The sequence below is a fragment of the Rhodotorula toruloides genome, assembly GCF_000320785.1.
Source record: "Rhodotorula toruloides NP11 unplaced genomic scaffold Scaffold8, whole genome shotgun sequence".
Classification (NCBI taxonomy): Eukaryota; Fungi; Basidiomycota; class Microbotryomycetes; order Sporidiobolales; family Sporidiobolaceae; genus Rhodotorula; species Rhodotorula toruloides.
This window is the reverse complement of record NW_015622968.1, coordinates 392,037-408,869: the sequence shown is the minus strand read 5'-3', so window position 1 is coordinate 408,869 and position 16,833 is coordinate 392,037. Positions and strand designations below refer to the sequence as shown.

Sequence of the window (16,833 nt, the reverse complement as noted above, 5' to 3'; positions counted from 1 at the left end):
ACCGCCGGACTGGCTTGCGACGGTGGGTGCTGCGACCGCCTCCGGTGTAGTTGACGGTCATCTGCGAAGCAGTCTCAGTCTCGAGCGAGTGCAGCGAAGCGAGTGGATGGAGGGCAACCAGGAGCGAGCGAGTTGGCGACCACACAACTTGCGAGCGGGCGCTCCTGAAAAGCGTAGACAGTATCGCAGAAAGCTTGCGAATGAGAGGACGAAATCGACCGAGCGAGCAAAGCCATGCAAAGCGACGACGGCGACGCGTCCTCTCCCAAGCTTCGATTCACCGGGAACGGCACAACGGATACAGCCTACTGCCCTCGTATCCGCTTCGCCTCCTTACTAACCTCGCCATCCGGAGACATCCGCCGCCAGATGGGGAACGCAATCTGTGCGAGGATGCAAGCGAGGTCAGCATTCGCAACGGGAAGTCTCGAGGGCAAGGGGACGACTCACAGTACCGACGAGAGCCCAGAAAGAATCGAATAGAACGTTGTTGCGAGGCGTGATACCGCGGCTGTTGCGGAGCATGTGGCCGACTGGTTCGTAGGTGAGGTAGAAGTCGCCTCGCTCGACGCCTGCGGGCGGGAGGGTCGTCAGCAATCCATCCGTGGGTATGAAGTGCGTCGACGCTATATGCGCACCCTTGATCAGCTCCTTCGCCACGGCGTCCGGCTTCATTCCCTCGTCCGGTCCCTCAATCTTCTTCGTAATCTCCGGTTTCAGCCTCTGCTCGTTCTCAAAGCCGGGCGAGAAGATGGTGGCGGGGAGGAAGAGGTGGACCGAGATGCCGTAAAGTTGTAGCTCGTTCCGTAGTGCTTCGGCGAGACCTGCGAGAGAGGAGTATTTTAGCTGTTTGAATCGCTCGAAGCGCGGGGAAAGACGTACCCCGAATCGCATACTTGCTTGGAGAGTAGCTTGAGTAGCCCGCAAAGCTCATGAGCGCCAACACCGAGCTCGTCAAGACGACCCGTCCGCCCTTCTTCCCATCCTCCTTCATCGCCTTGACTCCCTCATGAACCGTGTTCAAGCACGTCCTGAAGTTCCACTCCATGCACTGCCAGTGCTGCTCGGCAGACATCTCGGCGAAATAGCCGGGAACGCAGCCGCCGGCGCATGCGAAGAGGTAGTCTGGCGAGGAGGAGAGTGTGGCTTTGCAGGCTTTCCTGAGGGTTGACGCGGCAGCGGCTGGGTCGGTCAAGTCGCATGACAGCGCCTGGAAGACTTGCGAGGGGTTCTGGCGATGCGTCTGCAGGAAGAGCGCCGTCCGGGATCAACGGGGCGAGGTAGGCCAGTTGAGCGACACGACAAGCGCACCTCGAGCTCCTGAAGAGCGTTGTCCAGCTTCGACTGACTCCTCGACACGATCGTCACATGCGCCCCGCGGTCTGCAAGCTGGCAAGCGAGCGACAACCCAAGTCCTTCGGATCCTCCGCCAATGTAGCAATGCTGTGGGCGACAAGAGGGCGGGTGAGCGGCGCGCACGGATGACTGAGGATCATGCATTGGCTGCACGCACCTTCCCTGCCACCTCGAAGCGCTGCGCCCGCGAGAAAAGCCTCATCAGTCCGAGCGAGATCAACACGGCGAGAAGCGCGACGGCGGCAGATGCGGGGTTCGTTCGAAGCCGATCAAGCGTCTGCAAGACCTGAGCGCGTAAATCCCACGTCATGCAGCGCAGGAAAAGCGAGCCTTGGCTGGAGCCGAAGGTTGTGTCTTGCGGAGAGGAAGTTCGGTGAGAGGTTGTCCTCGTCCACCCCAGCTCGCTGCAGCGCTATCATTAACTGGACCGCTAGAGCTGCTCTACAGGCGACTGTCGGATGGCTCACGATGAGCCCAGCAGCGACGAGGCGACGCTCGACGACCGCCGCCGCCGCAACACCCGGGACCTCGAAGAGGGACGTCATGAGCAGCGAGGGCGGGACGAAAAGCGCAGTCGGGACATTACGCCGTCTGTAGAGCCACGGCCAGCGACGGAGGAACCGCCGCTCGAGACGGGGACCGCATCTCTTCCTCCTCGACCCAAACAGATCCCGCCAAGCGAAGTCCCGGCGTACTTCAAGCCTTCTCGTCCGAAGGTCTCCGTTCACTCCTTGCTCATCTTTGCGGCGATATGGGGCGTCCTGGCCAGGCTTGGGACGATTTGGATCGGCAAGTTCTCGTCGAGCACCGTCTTTCCCCTCGTTTGGGCGCAAATGACAGGATGCCTGGTGATGGGATTCGCTATACGGAAGAAGGACGACATAGAGAAGATGTGAGTGGGCACGGATGATCTCAGGAGAAATGCCCTGTTGACTCCTTCGACCGCCAGCTCTCCTCCCCTCTTCGTCATGTTGGGCACGGGGTTCTGCGGGTCCCTCACAACCTGGTCGACCTTGTCGAGCGAGATCTTCAGCGCCTTTGCCAACCTAAAGGAGCCAGCCGGCACGAGTCGCTTCACGGCTGTGAGTCCAGCTCTTCATCTTCTCCCTCGTCCCGCTGACGGAGGTCGCTCCCAGTTCATGTCCGGCATGTCTATAACGGTCATCACGCTCGTCGCATCTCTCGGTGCCTTCCAGGTCGGCGTCCACCTCGGCGCGTTTGTCCCTTCGTTCCGCAAGACGCCGCACCAGCTCCCCGGACAACTCGCCTTCAACGTGACGACTATGCTCATCGGCCCGCTCTTCTGGCTCGGCGCCCTCTTCCTCCTCATCTTCGGTCCCGACTACTACCGCCCGCGCGCCACTTTCGCCATCGTCCTTGCCCCGCCCGGTGCCGTCCTACGATACCACATCTCGCGGCAGCTGAACCGCCTCAACCCCAAGTTCCCCTACGGCACCTTCGCCTGCAACTCTATTTCGAGCCTCGTCTTCGCCATCATGGCACTCCTCGCGCGGCATCCCCGTTCGCCTCTCGGCTGCGCGGCGTTGGGAGGCGTGCAGGACGGGTTCTGCGGGTGCTTGAGCACGATCTCGACGATGATTGTCGAGCTGCGCGGCCTCAAGACGGGGCAGAGCTACAGGTACTTTATCGTGAGCTGGATCACGGCGCAGGTGCTGTTCGTCGTCGTGCTTGGGAGCTGGGTGTGGAGTGGTGACAGGGCGCCCGTGTGCGCTGGGGCGGCGTAGAGTCGTCGAACAGACTGTGCATAGAATACCTTGTTGTATAGCTCGCGCACTCCCTGGCATCGCAATCCTCTCGAGTAGCTCCTCCTCCTCATCGTCTCTCCTTTCTTCCCGCCTCCCCTGTCCGCCCTGCTCCGCCAAGCCCTGCGTATTGCGGTGTTTCAGCCTCTCGTACGACATTCTCGTTCTCCCGCGAGACAGTTTTCGACCCGGCTCCCGCGCGACCCAAGCGCCAACGGACTCGCTCGCCTCTCTTTCCCTCCTTCTCTTCACTCGCTCACCCCTCGCTCTCCTCGCACACACTTCCAGTGCGTACAGAGTCACGCACTGACCACTCTCAGCCACACTGACACGCTCCACACGCGCTCGCAGCTCCCTTTCGACGACCGCTGGCTCGGGCCCTCCTCTTCGACCATGGCTCGCCTCTCTCGCTGCCTCGTTGCCTCGCTCGCTCTCTTGCCTGCCTTGTCGGGTGTCGCGCTCGCTGACCACCCCGTCGCGCGCGACTCGGGCTTCCGCCTCGCGCTTCGTCGCCGCCAAGACAACTCGACGTCGACGGTGGCGTCTGTCTCGCTCGACTCCGCCGCAGCTACGGCGAGCGCGAGCGTCTCTCCCACCGAATCTAGTGGCCAGTCCGCGACAGACGCGAGCAACGCGACGGCCAGCCCGACCAGTGCCGCCGTCGACTCGAACGCGTCCTACCCACCTTCGACCGCGACCGACTCGGCTGGTCTCGTCGGACCGACTGGCTCGGCCTCGACGTACGCTCAGGGATCTGGCGGCGAGTCGAGCTGCGCCGGCGGAGGAGGCGGGTCAAGCGTCGGCGGCGGGGTCAGCTCGAGCAGCGACTTGACTGTCCTCCAGCTCGCTTACGTCCTCGAGGTGCGTTCGCCGCCTCGCTCGCGATTGCTTACGTTCTAATGGCGTCCACTCTACTCGCAGTCGCTCGAGTCGACCCTGTACTCGCGCGCCTTGTCGACCTTCTCGACGAGCGACTTCGTCGATGTCGGTCTCTCGCAGGTCGTCGTGGTCATCATGTGAGTCTCGTTCACCCTACCACTCCTGCGCAGTACTGACGTGATGCTCCTTACGCAGTATCGAGCAAATTGGGTCGTTCCTCCGAGATGAGCAGGCTCACCGTGCGTGGTCGTTCCTCCCGCATTTCCTGAACTCCTTCAAGAGATTGGCGCTGATTCTCGGTGCCGGGCAATTGCAGTCAAGGCCCTCGAAAGCGCCATCATCGCCCTCGGCGCGCAGCCATTCCAGGGTTGCAGCTTCAACTTTGGCAAGGCCCTCAGCGACGTGCGTCTTCCGCCTGACTCCTTAGCGCACTTCGCTCACCGCGCCCTTTTCTGGACAGCCCCTCGAGTTCCTTGCCGTCGCAAGGGCTGTCGAAGCGGTCGGACAAGGCGCCTACCTCGGAGCTGTGAGTCGCGCTGACCTTCCTAACCTTGATTCACTACCGCTAACCTCGCCCGCTCCTCCGCAGGCCCACCTCGTCTCGGACCCGTCGCTCCTCACGGCCGCCGGCTCGATCCTCACCGTCGAAGCGCGCCACCAGTCGTTCCTCAACCTCCTCTCGGGCGGAACCTTCGAGGCGCAGTCGTTCGACCTTGCGTTCTCGCCGGCTCAGGTGCTCGCACTCGTTGGTGGCTTCCTGCAGGGTTGCCAGGCTAGCGACTTGTGCGTCGGGCGTCTCGTCCGTCGTTGAGCGAACTGACCTTCCTTCTACTTCGCAGCGGCTTGACCGGTATGCTTGCTCGGTACTCGCCTCCCGCTCCTCGCTGACGGCTTCCACCGCAGCCAACCAGCCTCTTTCTGTCTTCGACGGCGGCTCGGGCCTCAGCGCTTTCCTCGTCGGCTCGCGCATCGAGTTCATCACGATTGTCCAAATCGACGTCCAGGTTCGTCTCGCTCTCTCCGTTCGTTGCACGCAAGTCTCGCTCACACCCGCGCGCTCGTGCCGCAGGTCCTGTTCTGCCAGATGATCATCGGCGGCGCCCCCGTCGCGCTCGTCTTCCCCGCTCACAGCTGCATCGTTCCGTCCGGCATCAGCGGTCGTGCGTCCCTTCGCTCTCGCTCTTTCAGCCACGCATTCGCTGATTCAGTCTCGCAGCCGTCTCGGTCTACCTGACGAGCACGAGCCAGCCTCTCGCTTCGAACACGATCATCCAGAACACGGCCGTAATCGTCGCGGGCCCGGCGCTCGTCTTCATTGACGTGCAGGTCACGCTGCTCTCGTCGCTCTTCTCGTCGTTCTCGCACGGCAACGGCAGGTACGGACCGAGTCGCTCGCTGCCGTCGGCCGACTTGGGAGGGTATGCTGTCCGCGCCGTCAAGGAAGGTAGCTCGTCCACCTGGGGTTCATCCGTCGCCAGCGCCAGCAATGCGGTGTCGACGTCGCCTTCGTACCGCCTCGACCGCCGCCGCAAGAACAAGGCCCGCACGCTCTTCGAGGACTTGTCCTCCTGAGCCCGAGTTCGCCTCCTTTCGTTTCTCCTCTCCTTTCTCGCCGGTCGAGTTCACTCTACATCGTTTTGTTGTTCCTCGCTTTGTCAGTCTGTCGCTTGAACCCCCTCACTGTAGCCCGCGCTTGCAACCTGTCCTCCTCTCGCTTTGAACTTCCCCGTTCAAAGAGTGACGTCGTGCTCTTGCTCGCTCTCCGCAGCGTTCCCCGCTAGTTAGAGTGCTCGCCGCTGTCGTCGTTTGTTCTCGCTGTTCGCCGGCGTACGCTCGCTCGCTCGGCTTGCGTCCCACACCACTCGATCTCGCTTGTTTCCCACCTCCGTCACCGCATCCCGACCTCGTCGCCAATCTCGCCATCTCTCTCTCCAGGTCAGGATGGCTTCTGCTCAGTCTCAAAGCATGCCACGGACCGGCAACGGACACCTCGAAGGCGACGCACGCGTAACCGAGGAGACAGTCGCCAGGAGCGAAGACACCTTTGGGGTGCGTCGTCATTCCGCTCGCCTCCCGCTCGCGAGCTGACGGGACGAGGAGTGTTTGATGCTGGGTTATAGCACTTGAATCAGCACCCTCAGCCCAATGCGCAGACGTCGTACAGGGTTGCGGTCAGCCACGACAAGAACGAGCAGTGCAGGCGGACGAACGAAGAGTGCGTCCCACGTCACTCAAGCTTGCTTGGAGAAGCTTGTACAGCGAATCTCTGGAGCTAAAGGCACGGCTGAGCGACCCGCAGCGCACACGCGTTCGTGTATGACTTTGCCGGGTTGAGGGGTCAGGGATACTTTGCGGTCTTTGACGGCCATGCAGGCAAGAAGGCGGCAGAGTACTGCGGTCTGCACTTCCACGAGGTGTGCACACTCTCACCCTCTCACTGGCTCTTCGTGGAATGGGCGGACTGACGTCTTCGACCCGCAGCACCTCCTCGACAACCTGCGCAAGTCGCCCTCTACTCCGATCCCCCACCTCTTGAACGCGACCTTCCACGCCGTCGACACCCAACTCTCCGCCCTCTCAGCCGCAGAAGGGTCGCACTCAGGCTGCACAGCCGTCACTTGTCTCCTCCGGCTCGAGGACGAGGAGGGGAACCCGGTTGGAGAGGGGTCGGGAGTCGCGCCGCATGTGGTGGGCGGGACGAAGGGCAAGTTGGAGGGACATGCGGGTGAGGCGGCGAAGGCGGCGGAGGCGGTGGGGATTGATCCCACGGAGGGCAAGCCTGGGTCGGGCGAGGGACAGCACCCGAATGGTGAGCTCGCTTTCTCGCTCCTTTGCGGAGTCGGGTAGGCCTGACTCTCAACGCGTCCGACAGCAGGCTCAGGCGGCGAGTCGACCGGCCTGAAGGGCAAGTTGAAGAGCGTTCTCAGCGGCGGTTCGAAGCTCTCGCCTTTCTCGAGCGGCACGACAACCCCGACGTACGAGGGCGAGAAGCAGATCAGCGGGCCGGCGGAGGTCGTCAACGCGGCGAAGCGGACGCTGTACACGGCGAATGTGGGAGACGCGAGGGCGGTTCTTTCGTGCGTTCTGCGCTTGCCGCCATGGCCTCTTGCGCAGCAAGCTAATCATCTGGCGCTCGTAGCCGCGGCGGTCGCGCCATTCGACTCACCTACGACCACAAAGCGGCCGACTCGAAAGAAGCCGAGCGAATCGAGGCCGCCGGAGGCTACGTGATGAACTCGCGCGTGAACGGCTACCTCGCCGTCACACGCTCGCTCGGAGACTCGCAGATGAAGCAGTTTGTCGTCGGCTCGCCGTACACGACCGAGACGACGTTGCGCGATGAGGACGACTTTTTGATCGTCGCTTGCGATGGGGTGCGTCCGCGTTTGCTGCGCTCGCTTCGCATCCGAGGTACTGACGTTGTCACGGCGCACACAGCTCTGGGACGTCTGCTCGGACCAGCAGGCCGTCGACCTCATTCAGGGCTGCAAGGACCCGCAGGAGGCGAGCGACAAGCTCCTCCAGTACGCTCTTACGTGCGTTCCGTCTCCTGCCCTCTTCCAGCTCTAGCTTGAACTCACGCTCCTTCGCGCGCAGGCACCGCACGACCGACAACTTGACCGTTATGGTTGTTCTCCTCAAATGAAACCGCCACGTTTCGTTTCCGTAAGCGCCGTGCCTTCCGTTCCGCATTCATATGTACCCTTCGCATGCCCAAACACCCCCTGCATCTACTACCACCAAACGCAGACGTGAAACTCAGTTCGTACACACTCAGTTGCTTTTCTCTCTCGTTCGCGAGTCTCGCGCGGAGGCGTGAGGACGGGGTATCGCACGCATAAAATTAACAACAGGTCGCGTATGTGCGAGAGGAGAGAGAGAGAGGGTTCTACAGCGCGCGCCGGGGACGCATGCAGAGAGAGACCGGCTTGAGTTAATCGAAGAGGACTCGTCGATGCGTTCAGCCTGCGTTGCGCAACATGTCTCCCCCTGATTCAATGGATGCGTCAGCTCAGTCTCGAGCGGTGATCAGGAGGAGGGGCGCGACGCACAGAGACTCCATGAATCTTGCGGACCTTGAGGCGGGAGCGGTCCTCCCATCCCCATTCCGCTCGCGAACCACATCTCCCCCGCGGGTCCGACTGATCCGCTCGGCAGCTGTTGTTGCTGCTGCTGAGTCGCATAGCGGTACGCTTCTTGCGAGCCGAAAAGCGCAGGATCAGGCGAGTCGTACATCGGCGGAGGGGGCGGTTGCGAAGGGAGGTAGTGAGGCATCGACGGGCCTGGGGCGGGGTAAGGTTGGTAGACGGGCATAGTGGGGTGCGAGCCTGGCGGTACGTAGCCGAACGGCCCGCGAGCGTGCTGCTGATGTTGCGAGTCGGACGTAGAGGGCCGGTGCTGTTGCTGCTGGTCTTGCGAAGGGTTCGACGGCTGCGGGTACTGCTGAGGATGCGCGTACTGCGGCATTGACGCCGAAGCTGTGCCGGGCGCGGCAAAGTCGAGCGTTTGCCACGGCGCAGGCTGCAACAGCGACAAAGCCGCCGCGGCCGCTTCCTCCGAGACCGCACCTCCCTCCTCCTTGATCGTCGCAGTCCGTGGTCGACCGCGCGAAAGCTGCGTTGACGTCCCTAGCGCGTTCAACTCGGACAACTCGACTGCTTGAGCGTCGGGCGGTAGGGGAACGAGGGTAGGCTGGATGTGACGGACGGAGACGAGGACGTCGTGCGCTTTTTGGCGGAGGAGGTGGATGCGAGGGAGGAGATTGGCGTAGGTCGGACCGCGGGGAGCGGCGTTCTCGAAGAGCGAGCAGGCTTCGTTCAGTTGCTGCCAGGCGTCTGCGGGCGAAACGAGCGTCAGCTCGAAGCTCCAATGCGGAACGAGATTCTCGCTACGCACGTCCAGCAAGCATCGACCCAGGCGACTTGATGACCAACGACGCCTGCGCCGCCGCCGCAACAAACGCATGCCAAGCCTGATTCCACCATCTCGGTCCAACGACCTCGTCGACCTGAGTCCAACTCTTGACGAGCTTGATGATGTATGCGCTTGCTTCGAGGATGACGATGGTGACGGAGGAGGCGAAGGGGGATTGGAGGGGTTCTTGCGCGTACTTGTCGAGCGCTTGAGAGAAGGGGATCTTGTGCAGGTCTGCGCGACGCGATGCCGTCAGCAAGCGCGACACTGAGGGGCAGTGAGCGACACGCACAGAGGAGCAAGACGCTGTACAAGATCGCAAGCATATGCTGCTGAAGCACAAGTCTCGTCGACTCCCCCGCCGCAGGCAGATTCGGCGGCGAATGCATCGGGACCGATCCAGGCGTCGAGAACGCCTCTTCTGGCAGCGCCGAGCAGCGACACGATTCGGGTAGTTCCGAGTAGGCCTTGCGGACTTTCTCGTCGAGCGACTTGATGGCGGGGTAGGTGACGGGCTTGACGGAGAAGAGCTCTGCGGGCGCACCGGGGTTAGTCTGAGGGGTGGTCGAGGGGAGGAGAACGATGTACCGTCGATAGTGTCGCCGACGACAAGAGAGAGCTTGAACCGCTCGACGTGATAGGCGTCCTTCTCAGTCGGCATCTTTGTGTCGAAATCCTTATTCTGCAGTATGTCTGCGCCGGGTCCGGGTGAGCAACGAGCAGACAGTGAAGCGCGAGCGAGACGTACAAGGTCGGCCGTTCAAGAAAGCCTGTAACCGGTCCAGCTGTCCTCCTCACAACACCGTGAGTTTTCTCTCCTCTCTGAGAAGTCCAGGAAAGGTAGGACGCACACAAGCAACCTCCCAGAACGTCGTCCGTCTCCGCTCGACCTCCTTCTCGTCCAATCCCCACAACGCCGGATCTCGATGCAAGCCCATACTCTGCGCCGCGCGTATCGCGAGTCCGTAGACGGGCCAGAACACTGTGTCCCACCTTCGTCAGCTAGGCGAGGAGAGCAAGCGAGGGAAGGACGCACTCTCGCCGCCCTCCTTGACGTTCGGTCGGCTGAAAAGGATGTTGACGCTCATATGGATCGCCTGGATACCCGCCAGCGTCGGGTGCGAAAGGAACCGAGAGGCGGAGAGTGCGGCTTGGCCTGCTGCGTAGAAGCGGTGTACGAGGGGTGAGGGGATCGGAGGAGCGGAGGGGTCGAAGATTGAGCCGAGGGAGAGGGTCATGAAGACGCAGGCGAGCTTGGTGCCGGTGTTGACGCCTGAGGAGCGAATCACAGTCAGTTGAAGTGCGAGAAGGAAACGCGAGCGGAAACTCGCCTTGCGGATCGGAGGAGAAGGCGGTAGGGAAGTAGTCGTCCCAGTACGTCTCGTGGCAGATCGGCGCGAACATGTACGCGCAGCGGTCCCAGCTGTTCAAAGCGCTCGTTAGCACAGACCATCGCACAGAGTGAAGCGACTGACGCACTAGACCTGCGCCAACCGCGTTGCCTCCTCCTTCGCGGGCAACAAGTCCTGTATAGGCTTGAGCGAATTGCGGAGCTGGATGAACGGAAACCCGGGCGACTCGAGTTCGGGAGGGAGGGAGCTGCTGTGCGAGGTCGAGGGGGGAGAGATGCGACGTGGGAGGCTGGCGGAACTGCCGCCGCCGCCGCCGTTTGGGTTGGTTCCTTCGCCGTCGGTGCCCTCTTCGGCGGAGTCGCTGCTGTCCTGTTGCGTGAGAGACGGTCAAGCAGCGTAAGACGAGGAAGAAGGCCGCTGCGCACCTCGCCTGTGTACGCCAGCGCCGCCCCGACACCCAGAAACCGCGCCGACCCGTCATTTCGCATCGTAAGCGATCCAACCGCAGCTCCAATCGCCTCGACGTCCTCCTCTTCCTGTGCTCCGGCCCCTGCACCAGCCCTGTCATTCTCGACCGCCTCCATGGCATCCATCATCTGTCTCTGCCTCGCGCCGACGGACGAAGCAGTCCCGTACGCCGCGACCTCTGCGTCCGTCAGCGGCGGGACAAGGCCACCGAGCCCTTGGGACTTCATGATCGCCTCGAGCTGCTCGACGCGGTCTGCGAGAGTCGATGCGCTCGCTGCGAGTTTCGAGGTGCGAGTCGGAGTGAGTGTTTGGTCGGGGCATATCGAGGCGCAACCTCGTTTGACGCAGGATCCGCAGGCTGTTTCGGCGTCGTCGTCGAGAGGAATAAGCGCCGGAAGGAGTGGGAGACGGAAGCAGCATGGTCGGTGGTCAGCGAACTGTCCCCCTCTGGACAACCAGCGCAAGACTCACGCCACGGCGCCCTGTCGCACTTCAACTTGAGCCTCCTGCATTCTGCGCCTGTCGAGTCGTCGCACACGAGGGTCAGCTTCGAGCCTCGTCGGGCAATTTGTCGGGCGTGGAAGTGGAGGCGAGCGGAGCGGGGCGAGGAGAGCGAGAGCGAGACGGACAGGAGAGGACGCCGCGCTTGGCTGGTCGTCGTGAGTCGGCTGTGGCCATCGACTCGAGCCAGCACGCCGTCCAGCGAGAGGACGAGGACGACGAGGCGAACGAACGAACGAACGACCCGAGGCCTCTCGCTTCCGATCCAAGGGACAATCGAGCCCAAGGGTCTCACTAATGACCACGAGGAATCGTATTTGCGCATTACAGCTACCCACGGAGCAGGCGCAATCAAGCGGAGAGGCGTTGATGCGGTCGAACCCGGCTTGCTCCGAGTCCTGACAGCCTGACGGCGGAGAAGCGCTCAAATTCCGCCAGACGAACTCAAGACGAGGGAGGAAGAGCACGCGGTCTTTGAGGCCAAGCGGAGATCGACACCGACACAAACACCGAAGCCAAAAACCTTCGCAGCCTCTCCGATGCGAGTCTGTACAGTAGTCCATGCAAGAGACTGCTTCGTTACAGGTACTTGTTGACTTCATGCGTCGGGGGTCAGAGAAGAGAGTGGGTTCCTAGCCGCGTCCACCCATGCGCTCCTTCTCGCCGGCAACCTGCAGAGGGAGAGTCCAGCAGTCAGCACGCCTCGATCTCGTCGAGCAGCTATCCTTGGTCGCAGTGCGGCGCGAGACGTAGCAGCGAAAAGACGGCAGAGACGCGCCTGCTTCTCCTGCCGCATGTCCGTCTTCCGCTCCTTGTTCGCTTCCTCGTGCTCCTTCTTTGCGCTCTGCGGAACCAATAGATATCAGTGACCGTCAACAACACTTCAGCAGCCCGACCTGAAGCGATTGTTCCTCGCTCGGGAGTCGAGAGAAGGGAAGAGCGAACGACTCACCATTTGCGAGTAGACGATGTACCTGCGCACATACGACCGTCGTCAGCCTTCTCCTCTCTCCACCTTATACTGTCCTCCCCTCCCCTAGCCTCCATGTCGAGCCAAAGAATTCTCGAACGAACGAAACGCACCCAACCAACCCCGCTCCCGCCGCCACAAAAACCGGCACCAACGCGTTCTTCCTCTGGATATCCGCCGCGTCCTCACCAACCCCTTGGTTCCCTGATCCCTGCGCGCCGGATTTCGCTGGGTGAGTCGTGTATGCTCGAGTTGCTGAGGGCGCGAGGCGGAGGGCACGGAGCGAGCGGAGCGCGAGCATGGTGTGTTCGTTTGGGTGTGTGGGTCTTGTAGCTTGCGAGAGAGAGTAACAAGGAGAGCAAGAGAGTGCGAGACGAGAGACGAGAGGCAGAAGGGTGACGTCGCGAGCGATTTGGGAAGGTCAACGCTTGCGAGCGAGACGCTGAGCATCGCATACAGTCGATGCGCTTTTCGTGCGCTTCTTTTCGCGGCTCTTGAGGCGTCTAGTCGTCGAGGAGGACGCGGCGAGATGGACGAGTAGACTTTGCAAGCGAGACGAGCGCGATCAAGAACGACCTCCTCCTCGAGGCTTCCTCACCCAAGCGATGTCCAGCGTCCTCCCGCAAGCCTTCCAAGCGACAACAACGCCCAATCCTAGAGAGGGAATGGGAAGTGAGGACGAGAGGAAGAGAGGGCGGGGTTCACTTGGTCGACGAGTCGGACGACGACGACGAGCTGCCCCTCATACCCTGCTTGACTTTCTCGTACTCCTTGCGGGCGTTCTGCTTGGAGTAAAGAGTGCGAGAGAGTCAGCGAGACGGCGTGAAGGCGCTGCTAGCGTGCAAAGTCCTCCTCGAAGTGCCGAGGAAAACCCCTCACGCTCACACCCGGCTCGTTCACTACGACCGCATCGCCCTCACAGTCCAACTCTAGCAACCTCTCACTTACCGGCTCCCTAGTCATGTACCACCACCCACCCACCGTCGCAAGGATCGCCGCGCCCCAGAGGGCCCTCGTCCTGTCTTGTTCGGTGCGGAACCAGCCTGGGCGGGAGGTGCCCATCGAGGAAGGCGGAGAGCCGTTCGAGTAGGCGCGGACGACGGGCTGCCAGGGAGGAGGCTTGAGTGGGTTAGGGAGGAGGAGGAGAGAGGGCGGGGAGGTGCAGCGTACGTGTTTGACGGGGGCTTTCGAACAGCGGAGGGCGTGGAACGTCGTGCGGAAGAGCATGGTGGGGTTCGCTTGAGCGGCGAGAGTGTGTGAGCGGGAGAGTGTGCGGGAGGAGGGAGAGAAGTGGGTCAGGCGGGCTGAGGGGGCGCCGTCAAGTTGCACAAGGATCGGCGTTTGTTCTCAGTGCTTCCATACGCTCTTTCGACGGAATGCAGACCCAGTACAGCTCTCACGAGCGCGAGAAAGAAGCTCTGCTGGCCGTTTTCTGCGGGATCAGAACGAGGAGGGGATCAATCGACTCTGCGATTCTGGCTTCGCTTCTGAGGGTCGTACGAGACACTCACACGGTGTACACAAGCAACGCCAACGCTACAGCAGCCGATTTTCCTCATCTCCCTCGACGCGTTCGCGTTTCGCGTCCGCACGCGACCCGACCTCGACTCTCGTTCTCCTCCCCATCCCCTCTCTCTTCCTTTAGAGCCGCCGAACATGAACACAGGCTTCGACAGAGGGGTGCGCATTCACTCCCACCGGTCGCGCGAGTCCCGCTGACCCCGCATCGTCTTCCTCGTCGCGCAGAGCGTCTACAGCGTGCCCGTCTACGGCAGCGACTTCTCCGGCCGCACGGGCGCATCAGACGCAACGACGACCGCACAGCAGAACACCCAGACCATCGCAGACTTCCAGCAGTTCGTCACCGAGTTCAGGGAGAACGAGTCGTTCGTGTACCGCGACAGGCTGCGCGCCAACTGCCTCCGCAAGGAGTGGACGCTCGAGGTCGAGATGGGTCACCTGATTGGGTGGAGGGAGGACCTCGCGAGCAGGTGCAGGAACGAGCCGGGAGAGATGGTCCCCCTCGTGCGCACCCTTCCTCTCCTCGTCGACTCGCTTGTGACAAGGCTTACGGTTCTTTCCCGCGCAGTTCGAGATCGCGTTGCGCAATGTCGCGCGGAATCTCCTCTTCCCTACGGCGGCCGGCGCGGAGGAGCGGCAAGAGCGGCAGAAGGCGGTCCCCGAGATCCAGTTGCAGTTGCGGAGCGGGAGCAGGCTGATGCAGTTCCGTGAACTTGGCGTGCGTCCTGTCCTCTCTCCTTCTCGACAGCTAGCTGACGCGCGAGATTGGACTCGACCAGGCAACCAACATCTCCCGCCTTGTCCGCCTCCCAGGAATCGTCATCTCCGCCTCGGTCCTCTCGTCCCGCGCGATCCGTCTCCACCTCACCTGCAAGTCGTGCCGACACGTCACGACGATGGACGTGCAAGGCGGCTTCTCTGGCTTCCAGCTCCCGCGCAAGTGTATCGCGTGAGTCCTCCCTCCCTTTCTCCTCGACTCGCTTGCGCTCACTTTGGGGAATGGACAGACCCGCCCCGCCTGGCGAGACGAAGGATTGCCCGCTCGATCCCTACGTGATCGTACACGACAAATGCACGTTCGTCGACCAGCAGACGATCAAGCTGCAAGAAGCGCCCGACATGGTTCCTGTCGGAGAACTGCCCCGTCACTTGATCCTGAGTGCAGACAGGTGCGTTGCGATTTCCTGTGTCAGGGGAACGACGCTGATGTGTGGGAGATAAGGTACTTGACGGGCAAGGTCGTCCCCGGTTCAAGGGTTATCGCGACGGGTATCTACTCGACCTTCCAGTCCGGCAAGAGCAGGGTGCGCAACTCCACTCCTCTATCCACTATTCACATCGCTGATTTCCCTCGCTCCTTCGCAGCGCGATACCCCAGTTGCCCTCCGCACGCCCTACCTCCGCATCCTCGGCCTCGAAGTCGATCGCGAAGGCGCAGGCGGCCAAGGCGTCCGGAACTTCACCGCCGAGGAGGAGGAAGAGTTCGAGAAGCTCGGCAAGCAGCCGGACATTTATGAGAAGTTTGCGAGGAGTATCGCGCCGAGTATCTTTGGGAATGCTGGTCAGTCCGCCTCTTCTTTCGTTGCGCAAGATGGAGTGGCTGACGAGGGCGTATCGCAGACATCAAGAAGGCGATCGCATGCCTGTTGTTCGGCGGCTCGAAGAAGGTCCTCCCCGACGGCATGCGTCTCCGAGGCGACATCAACGTCCTCCTGCTCGGCGACCCCGGAACCGCCAAATCGCAGCTCCTCAAATTCGTCGAAAAGGTCTCTCCAATCGCAGTCTACACTTCGGGCAAGGGGTCCTCGGCGGCGGGTTTGACTGCGTCCGTGCAGCGTGACCCGCAGTCGAGGGAGTTCTATCTGGAGGGAGGCGCGATGGTCCTGGCGGATGGAGGGGTTGTGTGTATCGACGAGTTTGACAAGATGAGGGACGAGGACAGGGTTGCGATTCACGAGGCGATGGAGCAGCAGGTGCGTTCGGCGCTGTGCACTGGACGACTCCCGCTGAAGCCGGCACTGACTCGTCTGCCTTCACCGCGCGTCGCCGCACAGACCATCTCCATCGCCAAAGCAGGCATCACGACCATCCTCAACTCGCGCACCTCGGTTCTCGCCGCCGCCAACCCCGTCTTTGGACGGTACGACGACATGAAGACTCCGGCCGACAACATCGACTTTGCGACGACCATCTTGTCCCGTTTCGATATGATCTTCCTTGTCAAGGACGAGCATAACGAGGCGCGCGATGCGGTGCGTTGCGAGGTTTGCCAGCTTTCGAGAGAACGCAGCTGACGGGACGGAAACGCGCAGACTATCGCCAAGCACGTCATGAACATTCACATGAACCGCGCGACGGACCAGGGGGTTGTCGGCGAGATCGACATCGAGACGATGAAGCGCTACGTCTCGTACTGCAAGGCGTGCGTTCCTCTTCCCCTCCGTCTCTCGCTTCTCGGGCTGACGGGATGTGGACGAACAGCCGCCGTGCACCGAGGCTCTCGTCCGATGCGGCGCAGAAGCTCAGCAGCCACTTTGTCGCGCTGAGGAAGCAGGTCCAGCAGCTTGAGAGGGACAACAACGAGCGCTCATCGATTCCCATCACCGTTCGGTGCGTCTCTTCGTCGTTTTCGCGAAAGAATCCAGCTGACACGCCTCGCCATGCGCAGTCAACTGGAGGCCATCATCCGCATCTCCGAATCGCTCGCCAAGATTGAGCTCAAGACGGAAGTGCTCGACTCGCACGTCGACGAGGCGATCCGGCTCTTCAAGTTCTCGACCATGGACGCCGTGCGAGCCGGCAACGTCGATGGACTCTCGAAGAGCGAGCTGATGGAGGAGGTGAATGCGATCGAGGACGAATTGCGGAAGAAGAACCGCCTCGGAGTCGGCCGGACACTCCCTTACTCGTCCCTCCGCGACTACTTCACTCGCAACCGCGGCTTCACTCAACACGCCTTCGACCGCTGCCTCATGATCCTCGAGCGGAGCGACGTCCTCCAGTTCCTCCAGCAACGCCGCCTCGTTCGCAGGATCGCCATCTAGATCCCGCCTCTTCCCGTCTCGCTGTCCCGCTTGTGTCGCCCGCTTCTCGCTCTGGTAGTATACTC

The 16,833-nt window shown here is 61.9% G+C and overlaps 7 protein-coding genes across 7 annotated transcripts; 4 read left to right on the top strand and 3 right to left on the bottom strand.

Annotated features, from left to right (window-relative positions):
* Positions 1-305: 305 nt before the first annotated feature.
* Positions 306-1,666, bottom strand: RHTO_07838 (3-dehydrosphinganine reductase; the record flags this gene model as incomplete). Its single annotated transcript, XM_016421494.1, has 6 exons — positions 306-383; positions 451-572; positions 639-824; positions 883-1,243; positions 1,312-1,443; positions 1,514-1,666. 6 exons carry the CDS (start codon positions 1,664-1,666, stop codon positions 306-308), a joined length of 1,032 nt encoding a protein of 343 aa, XP_016274087.1.
* Positions 1,667-1,814: 148 nt separating this feature from the next.
* Positions 1,815-3,101, top strand: RHTO_07837 (chromosome condensation protein, CrcB; the record flags this gene model as incomplete). Its single annotated transcript, XM_016421493.1, has 3 exons — positions 1,815-2,248; positions 2,306-2,438; positions 2,493-3,101. The coding sequence occupies 3 exons, from the start codon at positions 1,815-1,817 to the stop codon at positions 3,099-3,101; spliced, it is 1,176 nt and encodes a 391-aa protein (XP_016274086.1).
* A 411-nt stretch (positions 3,102-3,512) lies between these two features.
* RHTO_07836 (putative stress response protein Rds2p) lies at positions 3,513-5,570 on the top strand (the record flags this gene model as incomplete). Its single annotated transcript, XM_016421492.1, has 10 exons — positions 3,513-3,980; positions 4,041-4,135; positions 4,194-4,237; positions 4,315-4,400; positions 4,459-4,524; positions 4,588-4,781; positions 4,838-4,848; positions 4,902-5,002; positions 5,068-5,158; positions 5,215-5,570. The coding sequence occupies 10 exons, from the start codon at positions 3,513-3,515 to the stop codon at positions 5,568-5,570; spliced, it is 1,512 nt and encodes a 503-aa protein (XP_016274085.1).
* Positions 5,571-5,963: 393 nt separating this feature from the next.
* RHTO_07835 (protein phosphatase 2c) lies at positions 5,964-7,644 on the top strand (the record flags this gene model as incomplete). Its single annotated transcript, XM_016421491.1, has 8 exons — positions 5,964-6,047; positions 6,119-6,213; positions 6,298-6,412; positions 6,480-6,807; positions 6,874-7,075; positions 7,138-7,372; positions 7,437-7,534; positions 7,596-7,644. The coding sequence occupies 8 exons, from the start codon at positions 5,964-5,966 to the stop codon at positions 7,642-7,644; spliced, it is 1,206 nt and encodes a 401-aa protein (XP_016274084.1).
* A 315-nt stretch (positions 7,645-7,959) lies between these two features.
* Positions 7,960-11,410, bottom strand: RHTO_07834 (transcription factor; the record flags this gene model as incomplete). Its single annotated transcript, XM_016421490.1, has 13 exons — positions 7,960-7,988; positions 8,051-8,833; positions 8,895-9,146; positions 9,205-9,444; positions 9,501-9,605; positions 9,661-9,697; positions 9,764-9,894; positions 9,949-10,185; positions 10,244-10,335; positions 10,392-10,633; positions 10,690-11,006; positions 11,204-11,251; positions 11,362-11,410. 13 exons carry the CDS (start codon positions 11,408-11,410, stop codon positions 7,960-7,962), a joined length of 2,562 nt encoding a protein of 853 aa, XP_016274083.1.
* A 455-nt stretch (positions 11,411-11,865) lies between these two features.
* Positions 11,866-12,504, bottom strand: RHTO_07833 (uncharacterized protein; the record flags this gene model as incomplete). The annotated part of the gene is made up of 4 exons (XM_016421489.1): positions 11,866-11,904; positions 11,934-12,077; positions 12,186-12,207; positions 12,317-12,504. 4 exons carry the CDS (start codon positions 12,502-12,504, stop codon positions 11,866-11,868), a joined length of 393 nt encoding a protein of 130 aa, XP_016274082.1.
* Positions 12,505-13,859: 1,355 nt separating this feature from the next.
* On the top strand, positions 13,860-16,768 carry RHTO_07832 (minichromosome maintenance protein 5; the record flags this gene model as incomplete). The annotated part of the gene is made up of 12 exons (XM_016421488.1): positions 13,860-13,883; positions 13,950-14,228; positions 14,293-14,442; positions 14,504-14,673; positions 14,732-14,893; positions 14,947-15,028; positions 15,090-15,285; positions 15,345-15,697; positions 15,779-15,976; positions 16,037-16,146; positions 16,206-16,334; positions 16,393-16,768. The coding sequence occupies 12 exons, from the start codon at positions 13,860-13,862 to the stop codon at positions 16,766-16,768; spliced, it is 2,229 nt and encodes a 742-aa protein (XP_016274081.1).
* Between the last annotated feature and the right edge of the window lie 65 nt (positions 16,769-16,833).